The sequence below is a fragment of the Perca fluviatilis genome, chromosome 15, assembly GCF_010015445.1.
Source record: "Perca fluviatilis chromosome 15, GENO_Pfluv_1.0, whole genome shotgun sequence".
Classification (NCBI taxonomy): Eukaryota; Metazoa; Chordata; class Actinopteri; order Perciformes; family Percidae; genus Perca; species Perca fluviatilis.
In genome coordinates this window covers 11,984,270-12,008,567 of record NC_053126.1, presented here as the reverse complement: position 1 = coordinate 12,008,567, position 24,298 = coordinate 11,984,270, and the positions used below count along the sequence as shown (strand labels likewise).

General features: G+C 40.2%; 1 protein-coding gene across 7 annotated transcripts; it reads left to right on the top strand.

The window, feature by feature from the left end:
• The first annotated feature begins 31 nt into the window (after positions 1-31).
• LOC120574261 (TOM1-like protein 2) lies at positions 32-23,849 on the top strand. 7 transcript variants are annotated; one of them, XM_039824510.1, is made up of 17 exons: positions 32-143; positions 4,371-4,455; positions 5,709-5,787; positions 6,302-6,451; positions 7,335-7,469; positions 7,554-7,739; positions 8,012-8,128; positions 9,044-9,177; positions 12,086-12,128; positions 12,639-12,647; positions 13,117-13,288; positions 14,880-14,994; positions 15,864-15,939; positions 18,132-18,206; positions 20,406-20,465; positions 21,041-21,077; positions 21,164-23,849. In XM_039824510.1, the coding sequence occupies exons 1-17, from the start codon at positions 92-94 to the stop codon at positions 21,307-21,309; spliced, it is 1,671 nt and encodes a 556-aa protein (XP_039680444.1). In that variant the 5' UTR covers positions 32-91; the 3' UTR covers positions 21,310-23,849. The 7 variants fall into 7 exon arrangements, with proteins under 7 accessions (XP_039680444.1, XP_039680446.1, XP_039680447.1 ...); XM_039824512.1 differs by lacking the exon at positions 12,639-12,647; XM_039824513.1 differs by lacking the exon at positions 18,132-18,206.
• Positions 23,850-24,298: the final 449 nt, after the last annotated feature.

Genomic DNA, 24,298 nt, shown 5'->3' with positions numbered 1-24,298 from the left:
TGACCAATAGCATTACTCTGTGGGCGGGGCTTGGTAGTACCGCCTCTGGGCCTCAGCCTCATTATTCCAGAGCGGATTGTTTGTTGTCAAAATGGAGTTCTTACTTGGAAATCCGTACAGCACTCCCGTGGGCCAATGCATAGGTACGTTAGCGCTGCAATGATTCATTACAAATGTGATATTTAATCTACCATGCACAATTTGAGCGTGGACAAACATTTTGTGTTTTACTACTGGGGTTTACGGTACGAAAATAGCGAGCTAGCAAGCATTATCGCAGCAAACGTCATCTTACGTTACTTGGAATGAGCATTCATCTAATGTTATCCAGCTCACCTACCTAACATAGTCCATTGTAATCACAAGTAACGTTACATTACGGAAAAATAATTTTGCATGTGTATAACATTAGACAATGCAATGCAGTTTTCAAGATTATGAAATGACAGGGAATGGCATGGACAGTGTAGTGACATGGCTTAAAAGTGGCTTGCAGAGCCAAGGTAAATTTAAATATTTCCTTAGTTCCTGAACAATAGTTGACCACACTGCTTGGTCCGCCTGGTTGGTTTTAGTTTTAAATCTCAAGGCTCTGTGTTGTGGTGCTTATTCGTCCCGCAGAGGAGAAGAGGGACGTGAGGCCTACCACATCCCTTTGGTTGCATTCTCTCTTTGCATCTTTCTGGTTGTTTGCAACACTGCTCAGAGATAAACAGCTTCTGACCCAGAACAGTTGTCACCAAGGCTTAGCTGTGCCTTTTTATCCTGAGAGAATAGCACACATGAGCTTCTGTGAGATCTGCTTTGTCTGATAATAAAAAAGTGTAGTCTGGGTGCAACAATGTACGTTTCTTTTGCTTTGATTCCTTATTGGTTAAATTTAAATCTATTAAGGCTTAGTTTTCAGGAAGTATCCACTTTAGATTGCCTGAATATCACCCACCCCACAGTACTACACTGTAACAACATAATTACTGTTCCATTTTCATATAGAGAACACTATCTTTGGTTCTAGATACTTTTCTACCTTGACTCTAATTGCATTTACCCTAAATAGTTTTCAATTGATTTTGAATGCCAGTGTTTATGCAGTTGTGTAAAAGATCCTAAAGATATTCCCTGTTTTATTAACGTGTAGTTAAGTCCCTGCACAACAGATGTGGACCACACATTTATTTGTCACAATGTTGATTTGTGTTTACCTTTTTAAGTGAATGCAGTAGCTGTCACAGAAGCATTTGTTGATTACATATTTTATTCTGTGAGTACTGCTCTTTTGTAAATAGTCTGTGTAGATTTTAAACTTTCACATGTTCTTACCTAATCTGTTTTACAGTTCCTAGTGATAGAACGTAGATAACAATGTTTTAATCAAGCTCCTTAGTGCACTGGATAGAAACAGTTTGGAGAAAGGACATCTATAGGAGCTAGAGGGCCTTTGAATTGTCCTCTGGCCTGTGTGAGTGTTGCCCACCACCCACTGGTCAGCTGCTTTGTGCCTGCCATGTCATCCAAGATGGCCCACAGCTACCAACTGTGAGCATCGTCTCAAACATTTTGCTCTACAGAGGTCCTTCTAGGTCATTTCCGTGGGCTGTATGCAGCACGTCTTGGATTTCCCCATTTCACAGAGATGGCTGAATCTCCAGCCTGATCTCTCTGGTCAATTTGCTGCACTGGGCTGAGTTGTACAGCCAGCTGTCTGTTTAGCTGCTGTACACTACTGCAGAAGGGCAAAGGATCAGCTTACCTGAAACAATTTTTTTTATTTCCTGAGTGACTGAGAAGGTGGTGGAGGGGTTAGGGGTGGTGAATGAATTACTTTTTTTCTTCTTCATGCTGCAGCTTCATGTTCAAGGGACTTTGCCCGCTTTTTTCCACCGGTTTCTCCACCTCTTTTTCCTGAAGGGAAACGTATTGGTCAGAGGCTCAGGCTATTAGCACAGAGCGCTGAAGCGATGCAGTCACTCAGTGAGTCGTTTTGGTAATGCAGTACTTCATTCACAGATTTCTACCGATTGAAACGAAATACATTTAATGCACCAGTAATACATGGATGGAGAAAATACATTGAAAGGAACCTACCCTGTTTATAATAAAGCACTTTTTGTATGGGAATCTGTCGAACTTTGTAGGTAGGCCTATAGGTCAGTTTGCCATGTCATCTTTTTGTACAACTGACTATTTTCATTTGCAGAATATCATACCAAAATTAAAAGTCTAAACTTAAAGCTTTAGTGCGTAACTTTTTGATATTAATGAACGTCTGTTACTTTCAAGCCATTCCCAAATGAGTTGCTCCAAAGCTAATTAAGATCGGCTACACACACACACACACACACACACACACACACGCACACACAACACACACACACACACACCCCTAGTTATTTCTATGCTAAAAAGCTCTAACCAGAATTAGGAGCCATTTTCAATATTTAGGCGACCAGCTTTGGCTAGCAGCTGTTGTCAAACTTCTGCTATTGCTGAGCTACGTAGAGGAGGAAAAAGTGAGCAAATACAAGGACAAGTGGAAAATTTGTAGATAAAAGAAGAGTCTTTAAAAAGGACAAAATGTAGATGGATGGGGCCAGAGAGGGACAGAGATTTGTGGCTTTGTTAGCAGCGCATGGCACAGCCTGCCACCGTTAAAGCCACGTGATCGACTGGCTTCACTGGTGGGGTGTCGATTCCCAGGACTGGGGGAATTGACACACCGTGAGCAGTAGTGGTAGTGTGCACATCCCCATGAATGAATGAATGCACTCAGTAGCATGCATTTCACTTCATTAGCAAAGCTTTGATTGTTCAGTGGCATTCCAGCTCATGGAGAGATCAGATTTTCTTTTTTCTTTTCTGCCACCCGTGCTCTGTCCAGTCTTCTTCTTGACCTGGCAATCCAATTGAGGAGATTACATGGAATATCCCAGTGGCAGTAGCTGGTTAATTCCTCCAAACCTATGCTTTATGTGCAACCTACCACCGAGACACAGCACAGCGTTTTTAAATGCTGCTCATGTTGTAATTCACTTTTATGCACTCTATTTTTGTAGATATGTTTGTAGGTGTGACTCAGAAAAGAAAAAAAAGAATTAAATAAGATGCCTGTCTCTCTGTGCTTGCTCAGTCTGTTACAAGTTGATTAGAGAGGGGTGGTAGAGCATGAATAAGTCATGGCTGTCAGGCTTGTCCAATGTTGAGCCTCCCAAAAGGAAGGCAACACGGCCCAGTGAGAGGCTCTTGGCCCGGGCATGACAGCCTGCTCGGGGCCTCTGGGTTTCTGGTAGACAAGCTCCTCCTGTCCAAGCTCAAGAATCGTCGAATGAAAGTCTATGGAGTGTCAGTCACAGGAACTCGGTCGCAGCTCACTTTGTTAGAAAACATTTTTCTGTTTCAATGTGAAATTCACCCCAGATGACTGCAATACTGATAGATATCAGCTTTCACTGACATGATGGATGGATTCTGGGGACGGGAGAGGAAGGGGGAGACAGAGCGATGAACGCAGTGATGACTGCGATGCCACTTCATCACTGTAGCTTCTCACAGTCTGGATGACACTATGTAAATGTAAATGGTAGGGTGGAGTTTGAAAACCTGTGTGGCTTCTGTTTTTCAGCTGTTATACCAGTTATGACTGAGTGCACAGCTGCATCACACCCACAACCAGCTTCACTTTCCTCCAAGATGTTAGCTTTCTTCTTTCCAGTTGACTGTTTGGTTCATTTAAGTAATATAAGAGTTGGGGGCATTGGAGCAACAGGTGGTGGATGATATTTTATGTTGAGAAAACTAAATTGAATGAAGAAATGTAGAAGTCTGATCTGTCTCATGATCCTAGACCCAAGGTTTCATCCCAACCCCTCTGACAAATTAGTTTCCACTTAGGCTATAAATGGATCTTACTTGGACAGACTGATATATAGGGTCTTGCTCCACAAGCAAGACCCTGAAAACATGTTTTCTCAGTCACCTTTATACCATTAGCCAAGACTTAATAATCACTATTACTCGGATAAAACTAAAAGTAAACTATTTACAGGCAGCTATATGTTTCTCTTTACTGGTTGGTATTGTCTGCATTTTAACTGACATTCTGTTGTGTTGTAAACAATGTTGGGTTTGTGTAAAAAGCCACCAGCTTCCTGTCTCACATCACATAATACCGTAGTGTAAATTGAATAAACTACACTGCAGTGAAGACTATAATGAAATAAATTCAGGGCTTACATTTATTTTTAGGGTCACTGGTACCCCTAAATGAAACAAAATGTAGAGGCAAAAATTAAGGGACACTGTTTTTTTTTTCTTTTAAAGATATAACCTTATATAAAAATAAATATTCTGTTAAACTTGTTGTTTTTCTCCAGAGAGGGCCACAGATGGAGGCCTACAGAATGAGGACTGGACCCTCAACATGGAGATCTGTGATATAGTAAACGAGACGGACGAGGGGTGAGCTGCTACACAGTTTTTGAAGTTAATTAGAAGTTAATCATTGATTGGTTATTATTTGCTTAATCAAAGTTCTGTAGGGAAAAGATGTGTGGTCCCTGAATTGGTCAGTTCCACAACTTAATGGGTCTTTCTTTGTTTGTCACACTGGCTGCCTGCGTGACTCAAGCAAATAATACACTGACTACTACTGTGTGCTTCACCAACATACACCATCCTACAGAAAGCCTTTTGTTTTCTGGAGGTGTCACTGACTAAATTAATGAAATGCTTATGTCAGTGTCCTGCATTAAAACATGTATAAGCATTCATAAGACACAGTGTATATTCTGCATCTTATGTGAGAGCATAAGTCACAACAAAAAACATAAATTACCTGACCTGCATTTTTCAAAAATATCTGTCTTCTCCAGAATTCAAAAAGAAGCACCGTTTTGTAGCCTAAATAAATGTTCTAGTCAAGGAATCCTAGCCAATATCTCCATTATGCATTTTTTATTTTTTTTTCAGGAAGAATATTGGAATGTGTCTTTTTCCATTTTTCCCTCAGCACTTTCCCTTTTCTCTTTTGTCCCCTGCTTTTCACATTCTTCATGCCTCCACACACACACACTCATTGTCTTGGCATGCAACATGGTGCCCTCTCTGTAACACACAGACAGACACACACGCACACACAACCACACACAGAGAGGGAGTTAAGCTTCACAGAACGTCTTGTCTTCAAGATGTTTCAGTGAGTTAGACAATGTCTGGTTGGTTCAGGAAATAACAAAACAGATGTACCATCCAAAAACAAAACCGAAGGCAACTGTAACACTGAATCAGAAACACACGCATACAGGGTGCTGTTCCAGGAAGCTATATATCAGACTTTATGCGGCATCTCCATACATTTTCTATCTATTTCAGCTCCCCCGCTCAATAAATGTACCGTAGCTCATGAAGGAGTTCATAAAAGCTTAATACGTCTCATCTGCAGTGAAGAGACGGGCAGCCAACCTGAAGTCTTTACGCATGGACAGCTTTGATCTTGCCTTGGGAGAAAACAGATAGTCACTCAGAAAGAACAGAGATAAACAGATGGTGTGACGGCGCTTCTCTGTCTTAGTCAAACAGTTATGCAGACAGACTGACTGGCATCTGGTATTGTGGCACAGAAAATAATTTATTCCAACAAAGTCAAAGATGTTATGCCTACTCTCAGCTGGGGTGCTTTATCCAGCTGTGTCTTCTCTGCTGTTTCCCTCTAGGCCAAAAGATGCCATGCGGGCACTGAAGAAGAGACTTGGTGGCAACAAGAACTACAGAGAAGTGATGCTGGCACTAACGGTGAGAACTTTCTACTTTTTAGATTTTATTTATTGTAAAACTGGCATCAATTTCCCTAGACACATCAGTAGGAATTGAATGACAAAATGGCTTTGCACCTTGCAACATTTCGTGATGGTTTTATTTTCAGGAAGCCGTGTCCTAATTTGTTGCTGCTTCTCATTGTGTAGGCCACATTAAAGGATTGCACCATGCAAAAACTTAACCTCTCCATACCTTGTCATTTTATTCCACTATGTCTCTCCTCATGCCCACTGTCAGGGATGTTTGTTTCTGTCTGATTTTGCTTATCTTTCATTTTGTTCATAGCAGTCATGCTGATTAAGCTGTGTTCATATCCACCCACATCTTTTATAGCTCTGTTAGTTAAAAGCCCCTCTGTGTAATGAAAGCATCCTGACTGAGAAGTCTTCCTTTTCTCAGCTGCCTGTCACAAACTTTCCTGCTTTCCAGTTTTTTTTATTTATTTGCCAGGCAGGCTTTTGTCTCTCTTTAATCGTCTCCCTCTCTGCAGGTATTGGAGACATGTGTAAAGAACTGCGGTCACAGGTTTCATATCCAGGTGGCCAACAGAGATTTCATCGATGGTGTCTTGGTCAAAATCATCTCCCCCAAAAACAATCCTCCAACCATCGTGCAAGACAAAGTGCTGTCGCTCATACAGGTATTGGGGCTTTTTGTGTTAGTGCTGTATTTAGTTTCTGTTGTTACTGACTACTCCAGAGGGTTTAATTCCTCTTCAGTGTGATGGTAACAGTCAGCTTTGTCAATGGCATCAAGTAGGTCAGTGGTAGTCTCTGGAAAGCCAGGTGGGCACCGCATGTTCCACTTCCCAGGTGTTGCACCACAGACTGCAGCCTCCGGTGCTATCGTGTTACCTGAGGTCACCTCGGCCAACAGGTGGTGTTCTCTGTCTCTCGTTCCTCTGTGCTCTGATTATTTATAGGGATTTGTTGAAGGTTACTCCTCTTTTTAGATGCCTTTTTCTGTCCTTTGCTCGGTCTATTAACTGCATCAGTGTGTGTCTGGGAGGATCCCTGTCACCCCGGACACAAACTTTTTGAAACACTAACCCTCTTGACATAAGGCTGCAGTCCATCTGGACCAAAACCTTACGCCACAAGAACAGTTTCTTCCTGACTGCAGTGGGCCTCATCAACAAGGCCTGGGACCCCCACTGACAGACTCTGACAGACCCAACCACAGTCACTACACGTTACATTAATACACATCCTGGACTATTATCCCTGGCCATTGCACATATGTACTGTGCAATAACTTTTGCACATTCCCTGATCAATATTTTTGCACACCCTGCACAAACCATACTGCCCTCCTTCTTTCTAAAACGGTTATATTGTACATTTGTTATAGTGTTATTTACATACTTGTTATTGCTATATATCTACACCAAGGCAATGTTAAAAAAAAATTGTTAATTTTCTTTTTTAAGGATTTGCACACATGACAGGATGATACACTGCTTTGTACTGATATTGTGATGTAATATCACTAATGATTTTTTATTTTTATTTATTGTGTGTCAGGCCTGGGCTGATGCCTTCAGGAGTAGCCCCGATCTAACTGGTGTGGTCCACATTTATGAGGAACTGAAGAGGAAAGGCATTGAGTTCCCAATGGCAGACCTGGATGCATTGTCTCCCATCCACACACCACAGAGGGTGAGAGGAAAGAAATACACATACAGCACTAACCCATGTATATTCACACAGCAATGTCACTGTGGCTATATTTTTTTCTTCCAGGTTACACCAGAGGTGGACCCAGCCATGATCAAGTACCTAGCCCCTGCCTCACCTGCCGCTGGGAGTCCTAAACCTAACTTAACCCCAACCCCAACCCCAACCCCAACTCTGACCCCAACCCTGACCCCTGCCTCTGCCACACCGGTCTCCCACATGCCCAGCCCCATCACAGCAACCCCTGAACAGGTAAGGGGCGTCGACAGCAACCTTCAACCAATGAAATTAACTTTCTGCTGAAAGTGAAACTTGATTCTTTTATACAGCCCATTTCACCAGAATAAAGCAGATTGATCCAGAGTTTAGCAGTTCAATTCAAATAGATTAAAGCAGATTACAAGATTTTAGCTGGATATCATGACTAACTCAATCGACTGCCTTCGAGAACATCTGCAGCACTGTGCTAAAACGGAATAAGCCCTGAGTTTGTCGAAATGACTTTTGACCTTCTGTGCTTTCAGATCGCCCGGCTGCGCAGTGAGCTGGACGTAGTGAGAGGAAACACCAAAGTGATGTCAGAGATGCTAACGGAGATGGTCCCTGGGCAGGAAGATGCCTCTGACCTGGAACTGCTTCAGGTTAGAAGCACATGAATATATTATGAGGTCTATTTCATCAATGATGTGCCTGACATGACTTTATATTTTTGATCATACTTACAAATACAAATACAAATAAATATGACTTTGTGTGTTTTTAATGTGTATTGTGGATTTTAAGTTCATATGGTTTCGAAGTGACTTTTAAGACTATTTTGAGAAAGCAAATCTGATTTATTTATTTTTTTTGTTCTTTTTATGAATGGGTCTGTCTAGAGATCATATTCGCATCCTTACTCTGAAACAAAATATAAATTACTATAAGATCAACTGTTTTACTATATGAATTCCCACGCACTGTAAAAGATGTTAAATCAGAAAGCAAAAAGCTTTCCATTTTGGCACGTCAGTTGTAAAGTGTTGGAATCGTTTACAGCCACCAGAGGGAGTAGTGTCTTTAGTTTTCAGAGGAAACCCTCAACTCCCAGTGTACTACTTATCAAGAAAATTCCTGAAATTAACAATTAACTAGTGGTATAGAAACTCATGCAGAGTTTAATCTCCACAGGCCAAATCCACTCAGGTATTTGTGTCAGCTGCAAGGATTTGGCCCTGTGCTAAGATGCCTGTGCCAGTTGAAGTGGTTATGTGGTAACTTTTCTGACTTTTTCTTTCTTTCTTTTTCCAGCTGCTAAAGAAAAAGCATTGACAGAGTTTTTACACAGTTGAGCAAATATTTCTGACTTGCTCAACATTTGATGCCTTGTAAATATATATACATACAGTATATTTTAGACAATGCCGTATAATATTGTATATGTCTTACAAAATTATTTGACTTTCTATAGCTCATTCTTTCTCCCTCTCCCTTTTTTTTTTTTTGGTTTTCTTTGTTTTCTATCTATTGATATATCAATAAATCTGATTAATCTGATGATGTGCCAATCTATTAAGGAGCTGAACAGAACATGCAGGGCTATGCAGCAGAGAGTGGTTGAGCTGATTTCAAGGGTCTCTAACGAAGAAGTGACCGAGGAACTGCTACATGTCAATGACGACCTAAACAACATTTTCCTCCGATATGAGAGGTACGATCGATTAAACAATAGGTCAGGCTTTATTTTTATGGCACAACAAGGACTGACATGAAATGCTTGTTTTTGTTAGGGCGCCATTAACAGAACTTTGTTTGGTAATCTTTAAATTATTTTTTATGTTAATACAACTTTTACCTGTCCATAACAGTGTAACATATAGTAACTAGATGTTTTTGCCAGCCCATTGTGTAAGATCAAGACTTGGTCCAACATATTCTCATGGATAATTAATTGGTTCTTGTTAGAACTTTGTTGTTTTGCCAAACTGTATTTCAATTCATGATTTTAAAGACGAGGCTCCAGCTGTGTTTATACCCAAGCTTTCCAATGAAGAATCACATTTTTGAGAAAACATGCTTAACACAGATTGAACACACTTTTTTCAAGTTCAAACACCACAAAGTTTAGTTTAGTTTAGTTTATTTGTCAGGGACCATGCACAGTTCAAGCCCTGTACCAGAGTTAGCTATACAGCAAATTTACATCTGTAGTCCCTGGGCAAGGGAGATAAAAGGATAATATGGACAATATACACAATACAGACAATACTATCAAAACAGATAAAAACGTAACAACAGCGTATAACAAGCATTACATAACGTATAACCCAATATACATTCCATATTATAAAAAGATCAATGATCACATAGTTTATTTGCCTTCAGCCAAGTCTTTAAGGACATTTTAAAACTGCTGAGGCTTGCACAAAAGAATTAAGTTACACTTTTCTACTGCTGTAAATGAAAAAGCTGATTGACCAAATGTAGTCTTCCTAAATTGAGTGTAACATACACCTCTTACAGAAGCCCTGGAGACCCTTACATTATCTCTGTAAAATGACACACATTGCTTGAGTGGTGGTGGTACAAGATCTTGGGTCAATTTATACATCAGGCACATGTCTGCAAAACAGAGAAAACTCTCAAAGGTTAATAGGTTGTGTTTTATGAGGGTGCAGTGATGGTAGTTTCTTGTTTTTTTGTCAAGAACTTTCACAGCTTGTTTTTAAAGGGTACAGAAGGCTTTTAGCCTAGTCCCACCTGCCTGGGACCAGCTTGTAGAACAGTAAGATAAATGTGAGAAGATCATTGAATGCAAAAACAGTTTAGTTGCGGCTATTGCTAACTGGTGTCTTATATGTCTAAAATTAGCTAAACTAGCTCTGACAAATTGGATATCTTTTGTATGTGTTTTTTAAAACTTAAGTTAGAATCAATAATTATGCCCAGATACTTGAAATGATCAACAATATGTATCACCTCTCCCATAATACAGATATCAAGCTGATGTTGTGTAACATTCCTCTTGATAGAAAAAATACATGCCCACTGTTTTGCTTACATTAAGAGTAAGACAACTGAGAGTTAGTCAATCTGATACTTTGTTTAGCACTGCAGTAAGTTTTGCTGCAGCTTGTTCTCTAGTTTTTGCATGGGTATAGATAACTGTATCATCTGCGTACATTTGGATGTGGATTTCTGGGCAAATCAAGGGCAAGTCATTAATATATAAACTAAATAAAATTGGTCCTAAAATAGATCCCTGAGGGACTCCAGTAGTGCAGTTAGCAAAGGAGGAGCATCTATCATTAATCCTGGTGCACTGCTTTCTACAATCTAAGTAAGACTCTATGCATGTCAGAGCATTGGGAGAGAAATTAATCTTTGACAGTTTGGATAATAAAACATTATGATTCACTGTATCAAACGCCTTCCTAAAATCGAGGAAAACAGCCCCAACAACCCCTCCATTGTCAAGGCTGGATTTTATTTGCTCAATAAAGTAACAAGTAGCTGTTTCTGTGGCATGGTTTCCTGAATCCAAACTGCATAGAGTGCAGTGGAAAATGGCCTTGATTTAAATAGGCTAGCAACTGGTCACAAACTATCCTTTCCGTTACTTTGGAGACAACAGGAAGGATACTAATAGGTCTATAGTTGGTTATTTTAGTTGCATCACCAGCTTTAAAGACAGGGGTTATTACTGCTGTTTTCCAGGCATTGGGAAAAAAAACTTAGTTTAAAGGTCCCATGACATGGTGCTCTTTGGATGCTTTTATATAGGCCTTAGTGGTCCCCTAAAACTGTATCTGAAGTCTCTTTCCCGAAATTAAGCCTTGGTGCAGAATAACAGCCACTAGAGCCAGTCCCACAATGAGCTTTCTTAGTATGTGCCATTTCTGTGTCTGTAGCTATTGAGGTGGAGAGTGGGGGTGTGGCCTTGACCAACTGCCACTTTGCTCGTTTGCAAGCCATGATGTCTCTCTCTCTCTCATGGGTGGGCCAAATTCTCTGGGCGGGCAAAGCAGAGAAAGGGGAGGTAACCTTGCTCCTTATGACCTCATAAAGGAGCAAGATTCCAGATCGGCCCATCTGAGCTTTCATTTTCTCAAAGGCAGAGCAGGAGACCCAGGGCTCGGTTTACACATAGCGCCATTTCTAGCCACTGGGGGACCATAGGCAGGCTGGGGGAACGCATATTAATGTTAAAAAACCTCATAAAGTGAAATTTTCATGCCATGGAACCTTTTAATGGATAGATTTACCAGATGAGCAATTGGAGTACAGAGAATGCTTTTATACTTCTTCAGAAATGCACAATCGCAATCAAAAACATCTTTAGCTTTTGAGTTCTTAAACTGGCCTTTGATTTTAGTTATGGAAGATTCTGGCACTACGGAGATGCTAAACAGTGGAAGATTATCATTTAATGGTGTAATGACCTTCCCTCTTGGACCAAAGCCTTGTGCAAAGTTACAGAGTTCGTATGAAGACTCATTCCTTTTAAACATTCTGCAGCTTCAAACTGGTAAAATGTCTCTTTCGTGAGGTTTCTGAAGATGAAAAGATGTGTAAGCATCTAAACCTCACAAAGCTTCTGCTTTTTGTGCCGCTCACAGGTACGAGAGGTACCGGTCGGGTAGAGCCGCACAGAACAACGGGGTGAGTACCATCAACAGAAAGTCTGCGTTCAAAGAGCAGAAATCAAACACCCCAATTCTCTCTTGGGATTGCTTGTTTTGTATTTGCTTTTTGCATGTTTTCAGAATCTTTCAAATCTTTTTTTTTTTTTTTTTTACATTTTATTACATCGCCTGTGGCAGTTTGTCTAAAATTAAGGATACTATTAGGGATGTTTCTAACAAATCTGTCCACATTGCCAATGTTGTGCTTGTTTTACCATTTAGTATCTGAATGAATCATTACTATTTATAATAGCATACACAATCCACTGTTGCATTAATATTTAATGCAAGTGGATTGCATTTCTTTTTAGCTTTATCAAAACTGGAAGAGCAAAAACTAGTCCCAATCTGCTATTTAGAGTGTACATTTGCCACTATCAGTGATTCGCCAGAGGGTTGGGGCATCTCTCTCTACATCCCACATAGCTGTTTGTGTTTGCATTCTGTTGATCTTTCTGTGTGCTCTGTCTGTTTGTGTTGTGGCCAGCTGATGGAGGCAAGTATGATGCCAGTACCAGGTTCAATCCTAGCCAGTGTGCTGAGATTGAAAATAAGGGATGAATGTTAACACGTCTGCTATATGGAGCTCATGCTTAGTCTCATCAGTATCACTGTGTGAAACTAGATGCTATATAGTATTGTCCTTCCCTCCCCTCCTTCTTGCATTCTGTCTCACACATCTGAAATCTTGTCCACCTCTTTATTCAACCCTCAGTATTGTTCCTGTGCATAGTCTCCAATCCACAACTACTGACCCTCAATGTTGTCTCAAATAGTGTAAATAGTAATTACTGTAGGTACAAAATATCCTCTCTGTATACAAAGTTTGCAAACTAATTTCTTCAACAAATGTATATGCTTCCTTCATTTGCTGGCAAAACCTCAAAAGCACTGCATATTTACGTTTACATGCATTCATAATTGTTGATGGCCATCTCTCTTTTCCTCTCCCTGTCCGCTTTCAGATGTTGAATGAGGCCACAGAGGACAACCTGATAGACCTGGGCCCGGGCTCCCCTGCTGTGGTCTCACCCAGGATCAGCTCCAGCCCTCCAGCCCACTTCACCGCGGGGGCCACTGCCTCCCCAGCCCATAACCCTACTACAGCCTCGCTATCATCTGCACTAGCTGTTATTGGTGAGAACAAAAGGGTGTCAAGTCTATTTTCCAGTGTGGAGGAAAAGGTGGTGCTCCAACTATCATACACATATACTCTCTCTTTCATCAAAGCTGTAACATCCCTCCTCCCCAGTCTCTGCAGACATGGCATTGGAGAAGCAGCAGAGTGTAAGAAAGGCTCATAATCTAGCTACTAATAGGAAATGAGCCCAGCAACATAACTCATTGCTCAACACTCTTCCCTACCAGTGCTAGCTCCCCTGTTGCTCTCTAAAAAGGTCTGTGCATGCTATAATACTCTGGTTAAAGCTTAGATATATTGCTGTTCTGAATCTTTTTTCATAGTTGGCTACATTTCTACAGAAACAAAAGCATCATTCCCATGTTTTGTAGGAAAAGGGTTGTTGAGGCAGTTTTCATGTCGGTCTTGGACTACGGTGATGTGATTTATAGACATGCATCATCTTCAACTATCACTCTGCCTTGAGATTCATAACCGGTCATGTCTATGGTACACATCATTGTATTTTATGTGAAAGTGTTGTGTGGTCTTCTCTCTAAAAAAGATGTGCTACTCACTGGTATCTCTTTATCCACAAGGCTTATTATCGGACTCGCTCTGCTGACTGGCCTTTGCTACATGTTCCACGAGCTCGGTCTGAACTTAGAAAAACTGCTTTTAACTTTAGTGAACCTGACTCCTGGAACAAATTACATCACTTGCTTAAAGGTGGCATGAAAATTTCAATTTATGAGGTTTTTTAACATTAATATGCGTTCCCCCAGCCTGCCTATGGTCACCCAGTGGCTAGAAATGGCGATAGGTGTAAACCGAGCCCTGGGTATCCTGCTCTGCATTTGAGAAAATGAAAGCTCAGATGGACCGATCTGGAGGTTACCTCCCCTTTCTCTGCTTTGCCCGCCCAGAGAATTTGGCCCACCCATGAGAGAGAGAGAGAGACATCATGGCTTGCAAACAAGCAAAGTGGCAGTTGGTAAAGGTCACACCCCCACCCTCCACCTTGCCCCCCCCTCTCTCCTCTTCAATAACATTTAAAGCTTCAGACACATAAATGGCACATCCAAAGGAAAGCTTATTGTGGGACTGGCTCTAGTGGCTGTAATTCTGCACCAAGGCTGAATTTCGGGAAAGAGACTTCAGATACAGTATTAAGGGCCCACTAAGGCCTATATAAAAGCATCCAAAGAGCACCATGTCATGGGACCTTTAAAATCAACTCACTTGTGCCTTTTGGACAATTTTTAAATCTGGTTTTAAACCTGCAAACTTTCTACTTGTACTTGCTTTACATAATTGTACTTTCTTTTGCATCCTTATTATCCTAATTTATTTATCAGATCATTTTTCCAATTTTCCAAATTTTATTGTTTTTCTATTTTTCTTCTGATGGTTTCGCTTCTTTTCAGTGTTGTTTTTTTGTTTTTGTCTTTGTAATTTGACTCTGACATTGTAAATGAGGGTTGCCCCTCCATGATCTCTCGAGTATAAATAAAGGTTGAATGAATGAATGAATAATCCGCCATCCCTACTTTCTCCGTCCTTGCTCTCCCCCTATCTGCTGTCCTCTCTCTCTCCGTCCCTCTCCAGATGTAGCTTCAGACAGCGTGAGCAGTACTCTGTCCTCTGTACCAGGCCGCAACCAGGATGACTTTGACATGTTTGCCCAGACCAGGACCAGCTCTCTGGCTGATCAGCGCAAAAAGTAGGTCTAGATTTCATTTTACTTCTGGGGCAGCCCAGATCCTCTCATGCTATTATTCAGGGTGTCATTTGTTGTAATTTAATGGCTATTCATAACCACCTTTTAATATTTAAGTAAAATCCACACATGGGCACTTTTACACTGTTTGTTCCCCGATGTTCAGTGTGTACAAGGTTGTTTTTTTTCCCTGTGATAACGTTTAACTTTTTGATGTGCCCACTGTCCCTGCTCTCACTACATCTTCCTATGTGAATTATTCCCTCATGCATTTACTATAATGGCTTTAGAATACCTCCAGGGAATTGATGTTAATGTGGTATTTTCTTTTCTAAGAACTTGTTGCCTTCAGCTGTAAATTGAGGTTTTTAGGTGGAGTGAACAAAAGTGATAAAATAGGCATATAAGGCATATAATAAGGGCAGTTTACCAGGAGATATGAATATTTAAAGTGAGCTTTTCTCTTTTTTACTGCATTTGCATTATTGTCTATTTAGGTTGTTTTTTTCCTGTAGAAATTGCTTACTTAAAGTACTATGGATTTGTTCCTGTTCTTGATGAATGTTGCAAAATTGCAAAAGGGTGTATTGGGTTGTTTGATGGCTCAGGGGTTTGGACCACATAACCGCAACATCCCTGATGGCCAGAGACTCTCTTCCTCTTTCTGTCTTTCTCCTCTGTGCTGTGTTGGCCAGAAATAATATGAAAACTCTAATGTTCTTCAAACATCTCTCCTAATGTTGACAATCGACCAGATATTCATGGGAATAAAATATATTATAGTATAATCAAAATGGGTGAGCATTGCTTGGTTTTGTGACACTGTTAAAAAAACGTATCCATCTTAAATATGTTTATGTTTTTGTGTGCAGTGTAAAGTATGAGGACCCCCAGACTCTGGGTGGCCTGGCCTCAGCTTTGGATGTGAGACAACAGAACACAGGAGGGGTGAGTACACTGATGCATGTAGTTTGATACAGCTTTTACCTATATATGGAGGTGGGTGCTGTGTTATTTACTGGCAGACGAGCTTTTCCTTTACCAGTCTGTCCTCAGCCCTTGGTCACTCCCTGCATGTGATGGTCTGTGACAATGTATGTTCTGCAGTGACATTTGTCCTGTGTGCAGTGATACTCGAACTTTGATCAAAAGAAAAGGGCATAGGTTTGTGTATTCCTCTTACTGAATAGCTAAAACATAAATGTCTTGCAATGTGGTAACTGTGCAAGTGTTAAGCATGCCTATAAGTAAGTACTCAAAATATTATTTAAATATTAGTTCTAGCAGTTGTGTTTTTCTTACAAAACATTGATTCATAGATTTTTCATTCTTTATACCAGATATCAGTACTTTCTTAACCCTTGTGCCTCACTATAAAACGGTTGCTTTGATGTCCTTAAATGACAAAAATGTCTGCGTCAAAAAACTGCTATAAAATTATCTATTAATATTCTTTTCCCCGAGTTAAATCTTTTAACCAACTTCAGTCCTGGTCATCACTACCAACTATTCTTTCATTTTCAGAATGTTTACCCTTTAAATGCCAGTTTGTTTACATTACATAATGCCACTGTTGTTTTTATGAAAAAAAAACTACAACACAGAAATTGAATTATTTTCTTTACACTAAATGCTAGTGGTTTTTTTTCACAGTCTGGGATATGTCAATGATTAGCAACAACATTGATTTTAACGAATTGCTTCATACACTGCAGTGCTCCATGTAACCGCAGCAATAACCCTAGTGGAAACTAACATGTATTTGCCCCATATAGCAAACATGCAAAAATAACTCAATCTGGTGGAAAATAATAAAAAACATTTTGAAGCCAGGGCTTTAAATTGAAAGCCTTTATATAATACAATGCATGATTTTATGCTGTAAAAGCCGGGGATCAAAGTTAAGGTTTTAATGGGTTGCAATGGAGAATTTTTTGTCCTTAAGGGTCTGAGTATGTATTTTGGCTACACAGTTTATTATAGACGTATTATAGGAGCTGAGGTTGAATTTTAGAAAAAAATAACTCTCACCATTGCCACAATGTATGCCATATGCACTTAAGCGTGTTTTACAGTAACCGCAGCCCAGCTGGCGCGCGCATATGTGACGTCATGAAATCGCCGTTGCAGTCTTCTCCTGAACAGAGGTGGCGCTAATGAGCAAAGGCTACCGACTTTGCTCTTTCTACGGACTAGAAGAAGAAGAAAAAGATAAACAACGGCAGAACTGGCAGCAGCATTGACGTCAATGCTTCGATTTGATTCGATGACCTACTTGGTCGGATCAAGCCTTTCATTCACCATAAAAGAACTCATCTTAACCCAGGAAGTTTACAAAAGAGACTTGCAGTCACTCTGAGAGTCCTGGCATCCGGTTACCCAGGAGCTCGTTCATGCTTCCTGTTTCCGCTTTGTCGTGTGCCGCTGAAAAAAAAGAAAAAAAAAAGAGTGGTCCTCGGCTCGTGCGCTATAAATCCAGGCGCGCTGGCAATTTTGACGTCACGATGGCGCGCGCCAGGTTGGGAACGGCCAGTATAATTCACACATAACGCAGCCAAAAAACTTAAAAAGCTGAAAATGTCCCTAGTGAGGCACAAGGGTTAATTCAGTTTTCTGTGTATTTAAATAAAATTCCAACATCAGTTTGTAGAGAAAATCAAGCTTTCATTTTTGTAGCCATTCTTCCTGTCTGAGCAACCTGACACTTCTGAAACCTGAACTGTAATACACCCATGCAGACACACACACACACACACACACACACACACACACACACACACACACACACACACACACACACACACACACACACACACACACACACACACACACACACACACACACACACAGCAGTGATTGTGCATACCATCTCTTTTTTTTTGTTACCTCAGGTGCCCTATGCCTCGACTGTCCTTTTACTTTAAGGAGTTTTTTTCCCCTTTTATTTTCCTCATTTTCATCTTTATGGAATGAACCTTTCACAGTTTTCTTACGTTCTACCTTCTGTTTCTCTCTCTTTAAATGACTCTCTTGCATATTTGACTTCTCCTCTGTCTCTCTCTCTGCACTGTGTGCTATGCTGTGGTGGGGCATGCTACCTTTCTTCTCTTGTGTAAGGTGTTGTTCTGTTGTTGATTCAGCTGAGGGTAAAAGGGGATGATAACCCAGCAGATCAGGAGCTGCCCATAGACAGCTGGCTTATTACCCAAGGAATGGTGAGGACTCCATCCTCAGTGTGTCCTCCTACCCCTCCCTCGTGTCCACCGTCACCCCTGCTCTCAACTTCCTGCGGCATCATCCATAACCCTCATGTGCTGCTCTCATTTTCAGCCTCATCTCACTGCTCTGTCCTGGAATGCTTGAAATAAGCCCATACAAGCAAATGTATTCCCCCTAAGAACATCCACTTCCATTCCATACAGATGTTGTACTCTAGTGTTGGGCAATATGACAAAACCTTAAGACATGCTGATTTTGCTGAGGTAGCCATCTCTTTAATATCTGTTTTATTGGTTGTATTAGGCCATTGCAGACAATCTTGCAAATCAATAAACAGGACTTGATTTGTTAAGTATTAAGTATTTAATTTGCTGGATTAACCAAAAACAGACTTCTATCTTCTATCTATCTATTTAGGTATTTTGTTGATACAACCAGTTTATCAATTCAATTTCCAGGAAACAGTATGTATCGCTTCGGTGATATAAAATTACTTATATAGTGATATAAGATTTTATCCATATTGCCCACCTCCGTTGCACTCTATTGACATGGGTGCTCTTAACACTATACCCATTACTAATGCTTCGCACCTTAATGCCACGCCTTTATGGATGGATTAATGAGCCCGACTGGTCATCAGGAACTTCCATCACCTCCATTCATCTCTTAACAGTCACACACTGAAACAGCAGGGAAGTACAGATACTACTGCTACACAGCACGGTTAAATCAACAATGATGAACATTATTGAAGTACTGATAATATATCATCTAAGCATTACAAAAAATAAGCAAAGGGATGATGATTTGCTGTGTAGTGGAACGTATTTGTCAGTTGTCCTCTAACTGTCTCTGGATCTTAGATAATACAATACATGTTACTAACGACAACCTCACACGTCTCACCCTAACAAGAAATAGATCTAGTTGTAATATTTCTAACACTTTAACTATTAAGTTGATGTTATGATGGTGAATATTTCAATACAAAGGATAACACTTTGAACATGTCTCAGTGTAATTGCTGCGAGTCATGACAAGAACAGACTTCTTATTGCACACTTTTCTACAGCATTTTCTCCCCTGTTCACACAGCTGCATGCTTTTTTTTTTTCTGTGAATGACTTTCACTGCCCCAATGCCTTGGCCTTTTATTTTGAAATGCTCCTTCGCTGCATTAACTGGGATCTCACGAGGAAACCCCACCAGTGGTTTTGTAGTCTATAACAGGGTCTAAGGGCAAGCTTTTGGTTTTCTCTATTCAACTTTGATATCAGATCGACGCTACATGTGGATGTTGACTTCATCGCATAGGCAGTTTAAGGATGTGGAAGACTTTTATGTATTGTGTGTGTGTGAACTCGATGCATTTTCTGATTTTTGTAAACGGAAAAACATGCAAGTTACTTTCCCAATATCCCTAATTGTTACTCCTAATGGATGGACTTGCAGCTTTTGAGCCAAAAAAGTGGGTTGCATTATGTCGCTGAAAAAGGATTTTTTTTACAGCCATATAATGCACACATATAAACGCATATTCCCAGCATTCCTGATTCACTGTGATTGTTTGGTTCCCACACAAACTCAAACACACACCATCCACCCTGACATGGCTTCATCACAGTCACTGCACGCCATGCAGCGTTCATGTGTGCAGTGTGTGTGCGCGCGCGCATGCTCCACGTATGTGTATGCTATGGGATTCCCCTGCCTCTCGACAGTCCCTGTGCTTTCAGCTTTTCCCATCCAATCAATCTCTTAATCACGTTCAAGCGGTTTGCTAATTAACTAATGATGTGGAACAATTAACACTGCTGTGTGACATTAGTCGGCAGCTGTTAAGCCATGTCAGCGCCACAGAACTAATGAAAACAATACTCAACCTGGGAACTTCCTGTTCTCATTGAAGACAGCTGAGTAGCAGATTGTTGCGCATAATAAAACAATAAGAGCACAGACCTGAGAGGGGTTGAGTGTGTCTTTTGAGTGAAATTTCCTTTTTGTTCTCATTTTTATTTGTTTTAATTTTTATTTCAATCATCTTCCGCTCCAAACTTTTGGTGATTCCTATTCTTGATATTTTTGTGTGTTTGTGTGTGTTACAATTTTTCTTTTTGTTGTTGGGGTTGGGTGTCTTTCTGTTGTGTGGCTTTGGTGCTGCCCCGTGGTTTGTCCATGGCTTTGCTCCATAGATCCCCGTATCGCAGTCCTCTGTCATGGATGACATAGAGGAGTGGCTCTGTGCTGACGTGGTGAGACTTCTTTACCTTGATTTATTTCTTTTTTTTTTTTCTTCTTTCTTCCTCTCTCTTCTTCCCTCAGTTTTATTTTCATTAATAGCACATTTCATCCATCCATCCATCTCATTTAACTGGATTCATTTGACTTTAGTTTCCTTTGACGTCACATCCTTTCATTCACTATAATCTAATAAATTTCCACCAATGACTGACATATAACAGTTTACCATGAGGTTTGACTTACAAATGCTAACACAGTGCTAATTATAGTCAGAAGTTGGCTGGTATGAGCTCCTTTTTAACATGTGCATGTGGAGGTTGTGGAGTCGGGCCCAAGAGGGCTCCTTGTGGTCTTCACCTGGGAAAAGTGTGGAAGGATGCATGATTGACAGATCCTTCGTTAGCCACTTTGTATGGATATGTCTCAGATTGTGTGAATTTTACTGGCATTTGACTTGTATGATGCTTTTGTGCATCAGCTTATTGTGTTGCTGACTGTACACCGAGGTATATTTCTGTCTTTTGACGCTCTCCATTGATGGTGCCAGAATGTTTATCTTCATGACTTTTTTTTTTTCTCTCAATAGAAAGGGGATGGTGCCGAGGAAGGGGTGACTAGTGAAGGTATAGACTCTGATCACAGTTGCACATTCCACTAACTCTTAACGTGTGTGAAGTTTTGTTAATTTTCATCAATGTGTTTATTTCAGAATTCGATAAGTTCCTGGAGGAGCGAGCAAAGGCAACAGACTCTCTGCCATCTCCCCCCGGAGCTAACCCTGCTCACCCTGCTCGTGCCCCTGGTGGCTCCCACAAGAAGGCCGAGCGGACAGAGGATGCCCTCTTTGCCTTGTAGACTGTTCTCAGAGAACCTCGACCTCTCTCTTGGGGCATCTAAAGGTCCTCGCCCTAAATGATTCCTCCCAAATCCCTCCAGTACCATTTCATTGCTGACTGCCAGTGGTGTAGCAAGTGACATTCACCTCCTTGTCATTCTCTCGCCACAGTGTTGCTCTAACATGCAGAGGTCCAACATGTTTACTGCGCACAACTGTGTTGGGTTTTGCTATGTATAGATGTATTAATCTGTTAGTGTGGGATTTACTTCTCGCAGCCCTGCATCTCATTTGTAATGCTTCACCAAAGGAAGACAACCTAACGTGTCTGATGTGGTTTAAAAATGTGGTATATTACTGCGAGATTACTAGAAAACGTTCACTGCAGGTCCATCCATTGAATCAGTATGGAAGCATACAATTAGGATTATATTGTGTTGCTTTACTACATTCAGCTAATTGCTAATTTGTGCATTTATTGTTTTGTTCTGTACTATGTACTAATGTTGTGGTTATTGTCGATCCATGCAATTTTCCTTTTCTCCACAAATACTCCAGTTAGAGCTCTAGTCATGCTTTTAATACTGAGATACATGTGGAATGGAACATGTTTTATTACCCAATTTGCCAGAAGCAGTGTGGACAAAAGACTCATGTTAGTAGGCACATTTTGCTAACTAGGAATATAATAGTTAAATCATAGCTACTATTGATGAGTGTATGCGAGCATTCCTTTAACTAAAGGGAATAAAAAGTTAAATATCTAAAAAGCACTAGTTAGGATTCTCTGTTATGTATTTTTAAATGGCCAAGGGGAAGGATCGTGCCCATGGAATATTACCCATCAGTCTTTTCGCTCCTCTGAAAAGCTACGACAAATTAGATTCTCTTGAACGATTGCAAACACTTTTAGCCATTCCAAAGAATCTTAAGGCTTTAATGACCAACTAGCCCTGAACTTTACCTGTTGAACAATAATCATGTTCACGTGTTATGAGTATTAAGGGATCATGAACATTTTCCTTCCCCTTCTATATTAATGACTGTGCACTTTGAAGCAAAAACAAATCTTTATTTTGTCCTTTTGTGTTTACAAGATGGTTACTATTTTTCTAGGGGAGGGAAATAGTCTTTAGATTGACTTCATCTTGCACATACATTTTGTAACTGTGTAATTCTATTGCTTTTTCACATAGAAGTGGATTGGACAGTTTAATTTATAATTGCTTTTAGGAATTATAAAAATGACATAGAGATGTAACACCGATTGAGGCATTTAAATGATCAGAATGACCTAGCGCAGGCTCCTTAATCAACTAACAGATAAAACATATAGCTAAATATTGCACTGTTGTAAAGGATGTATTCTTATAGGTAGATCTTCACTTACTCTAATCTATGTAATCTATATACCTCAAAATACAGGAATTTTAGTTTCTGTGTCTGGTTAAATAGTAATATCCAAAAGGCAGAAATGTTTATGTATCATTTGATCCCCTGATTGTATTTTTATACTTCATATAAAAAAGAAAAAGAAACCAATTCGTCCAACCCTTCTCCGTTTATCTTTTTGAGGCTAAAGCAGGCAGCAAACAAACTCATTTGTACTTTCTTTGATTTGTGCAGTCAAAGATGTATTTTCATTATTTATGTATTTTCATTCTGGTATGGTTCATCTGTTCCTGTTGGAGCTGCAGCCAAGCATTTCTGTGATTGACTGATTTCAGCAAAGTAGCTCTGACTGGAGTTTGTCTTTGGTGTACTTAGGATCACACTTTGAGGCAAAAAGCAATCCTGTCTTCATTCCAGCTCTTTTGCCGAGGCTCGTTGCTCTGCACTTGAATTTACTTTTGTCTTTAAGTCCATTTAAGACCAAAAGCCTTGTCAATCATGGCATCTCAACTTGTAAAAGCCTAAGTCATGCATCAACATTGCTTGTCAGTATTGGCCTTTCACAAGAGGGAAAATATTTACGATTTGTTATACTTTAACATAAATGCAATGCAATTATTTGTGACTGCATAATCCGTATGATTACACATTTAAATGTATTTTAGTTGAGGAAAATGTATGATTAATTCATGTTGATGTGTGGTTATATAGGTTTAATATGGTTGCCAGGTAACTGAGATAATGGCGTTAAATTTACAATCAACCATTGTGTTTGCTTTGTAAAACTTTTACCATGCAGGCTGAACAAAGAGGATTACTAAAAATGTAACAGGAGATCCTTTGAAAGGGAACTAGTTTTTCTGTTTGTATGTTACGTATCTCTGGATCTGTAACTGTATTGTGTTACTTGCTTTTATGAAGCTTAATTGCAACATGTATTCCTCTGATTATCTCAAAATGGTTAATGAATGTCTTTTAATACTGATGAAGCAGACACTAAGCTGATGTTTTGTGGACATGGAAAAGAGGCTTGATTTCTGTTGGTGGGTGACCCATGTCTGTTTGGCTGTGCTGTCTGCTGCCATTAATAATGGTCAGATTTTTGTTTGACCTAATGCACGTATGTAACTGCCCAATAAAACACTAGCAATGTGTGACCTCTACCTCACAACGGTTTGTGGTTAATTTGCAATTAAGGGTTGTGTGACAATCTCCTGCTGCTTCTTCATGAACATTCTGATGCAACTCGGCCTCAATCTTGCACTGTACTGTCCATTCATTGTCACATGAGCCTCTCACTCCATCCCCATCAACTCTGCTTCAATAGATTACTGTATCACAACAAATGTAAACAAATCTCAACAGTTTTTATAGACGTTTGCTTACTCCAGTTGCTTGTGGAGCATCAATGACAGGTTTCCAAAATCAATTATAAAAAGTGAACAAGACATGCACCTTTATACAAACACACCCCATCACCAACAATACCAGGCTTGCTGACAGGATGTTAATAATACTCCTATGACAACAACTGCGGTGCTACTCTGGGTCACTGACCTATTTCCCAGCATGCTTTTGTGGGGTTCCCCCTTTGTGTTAATGTGAATGTGTGTTCAC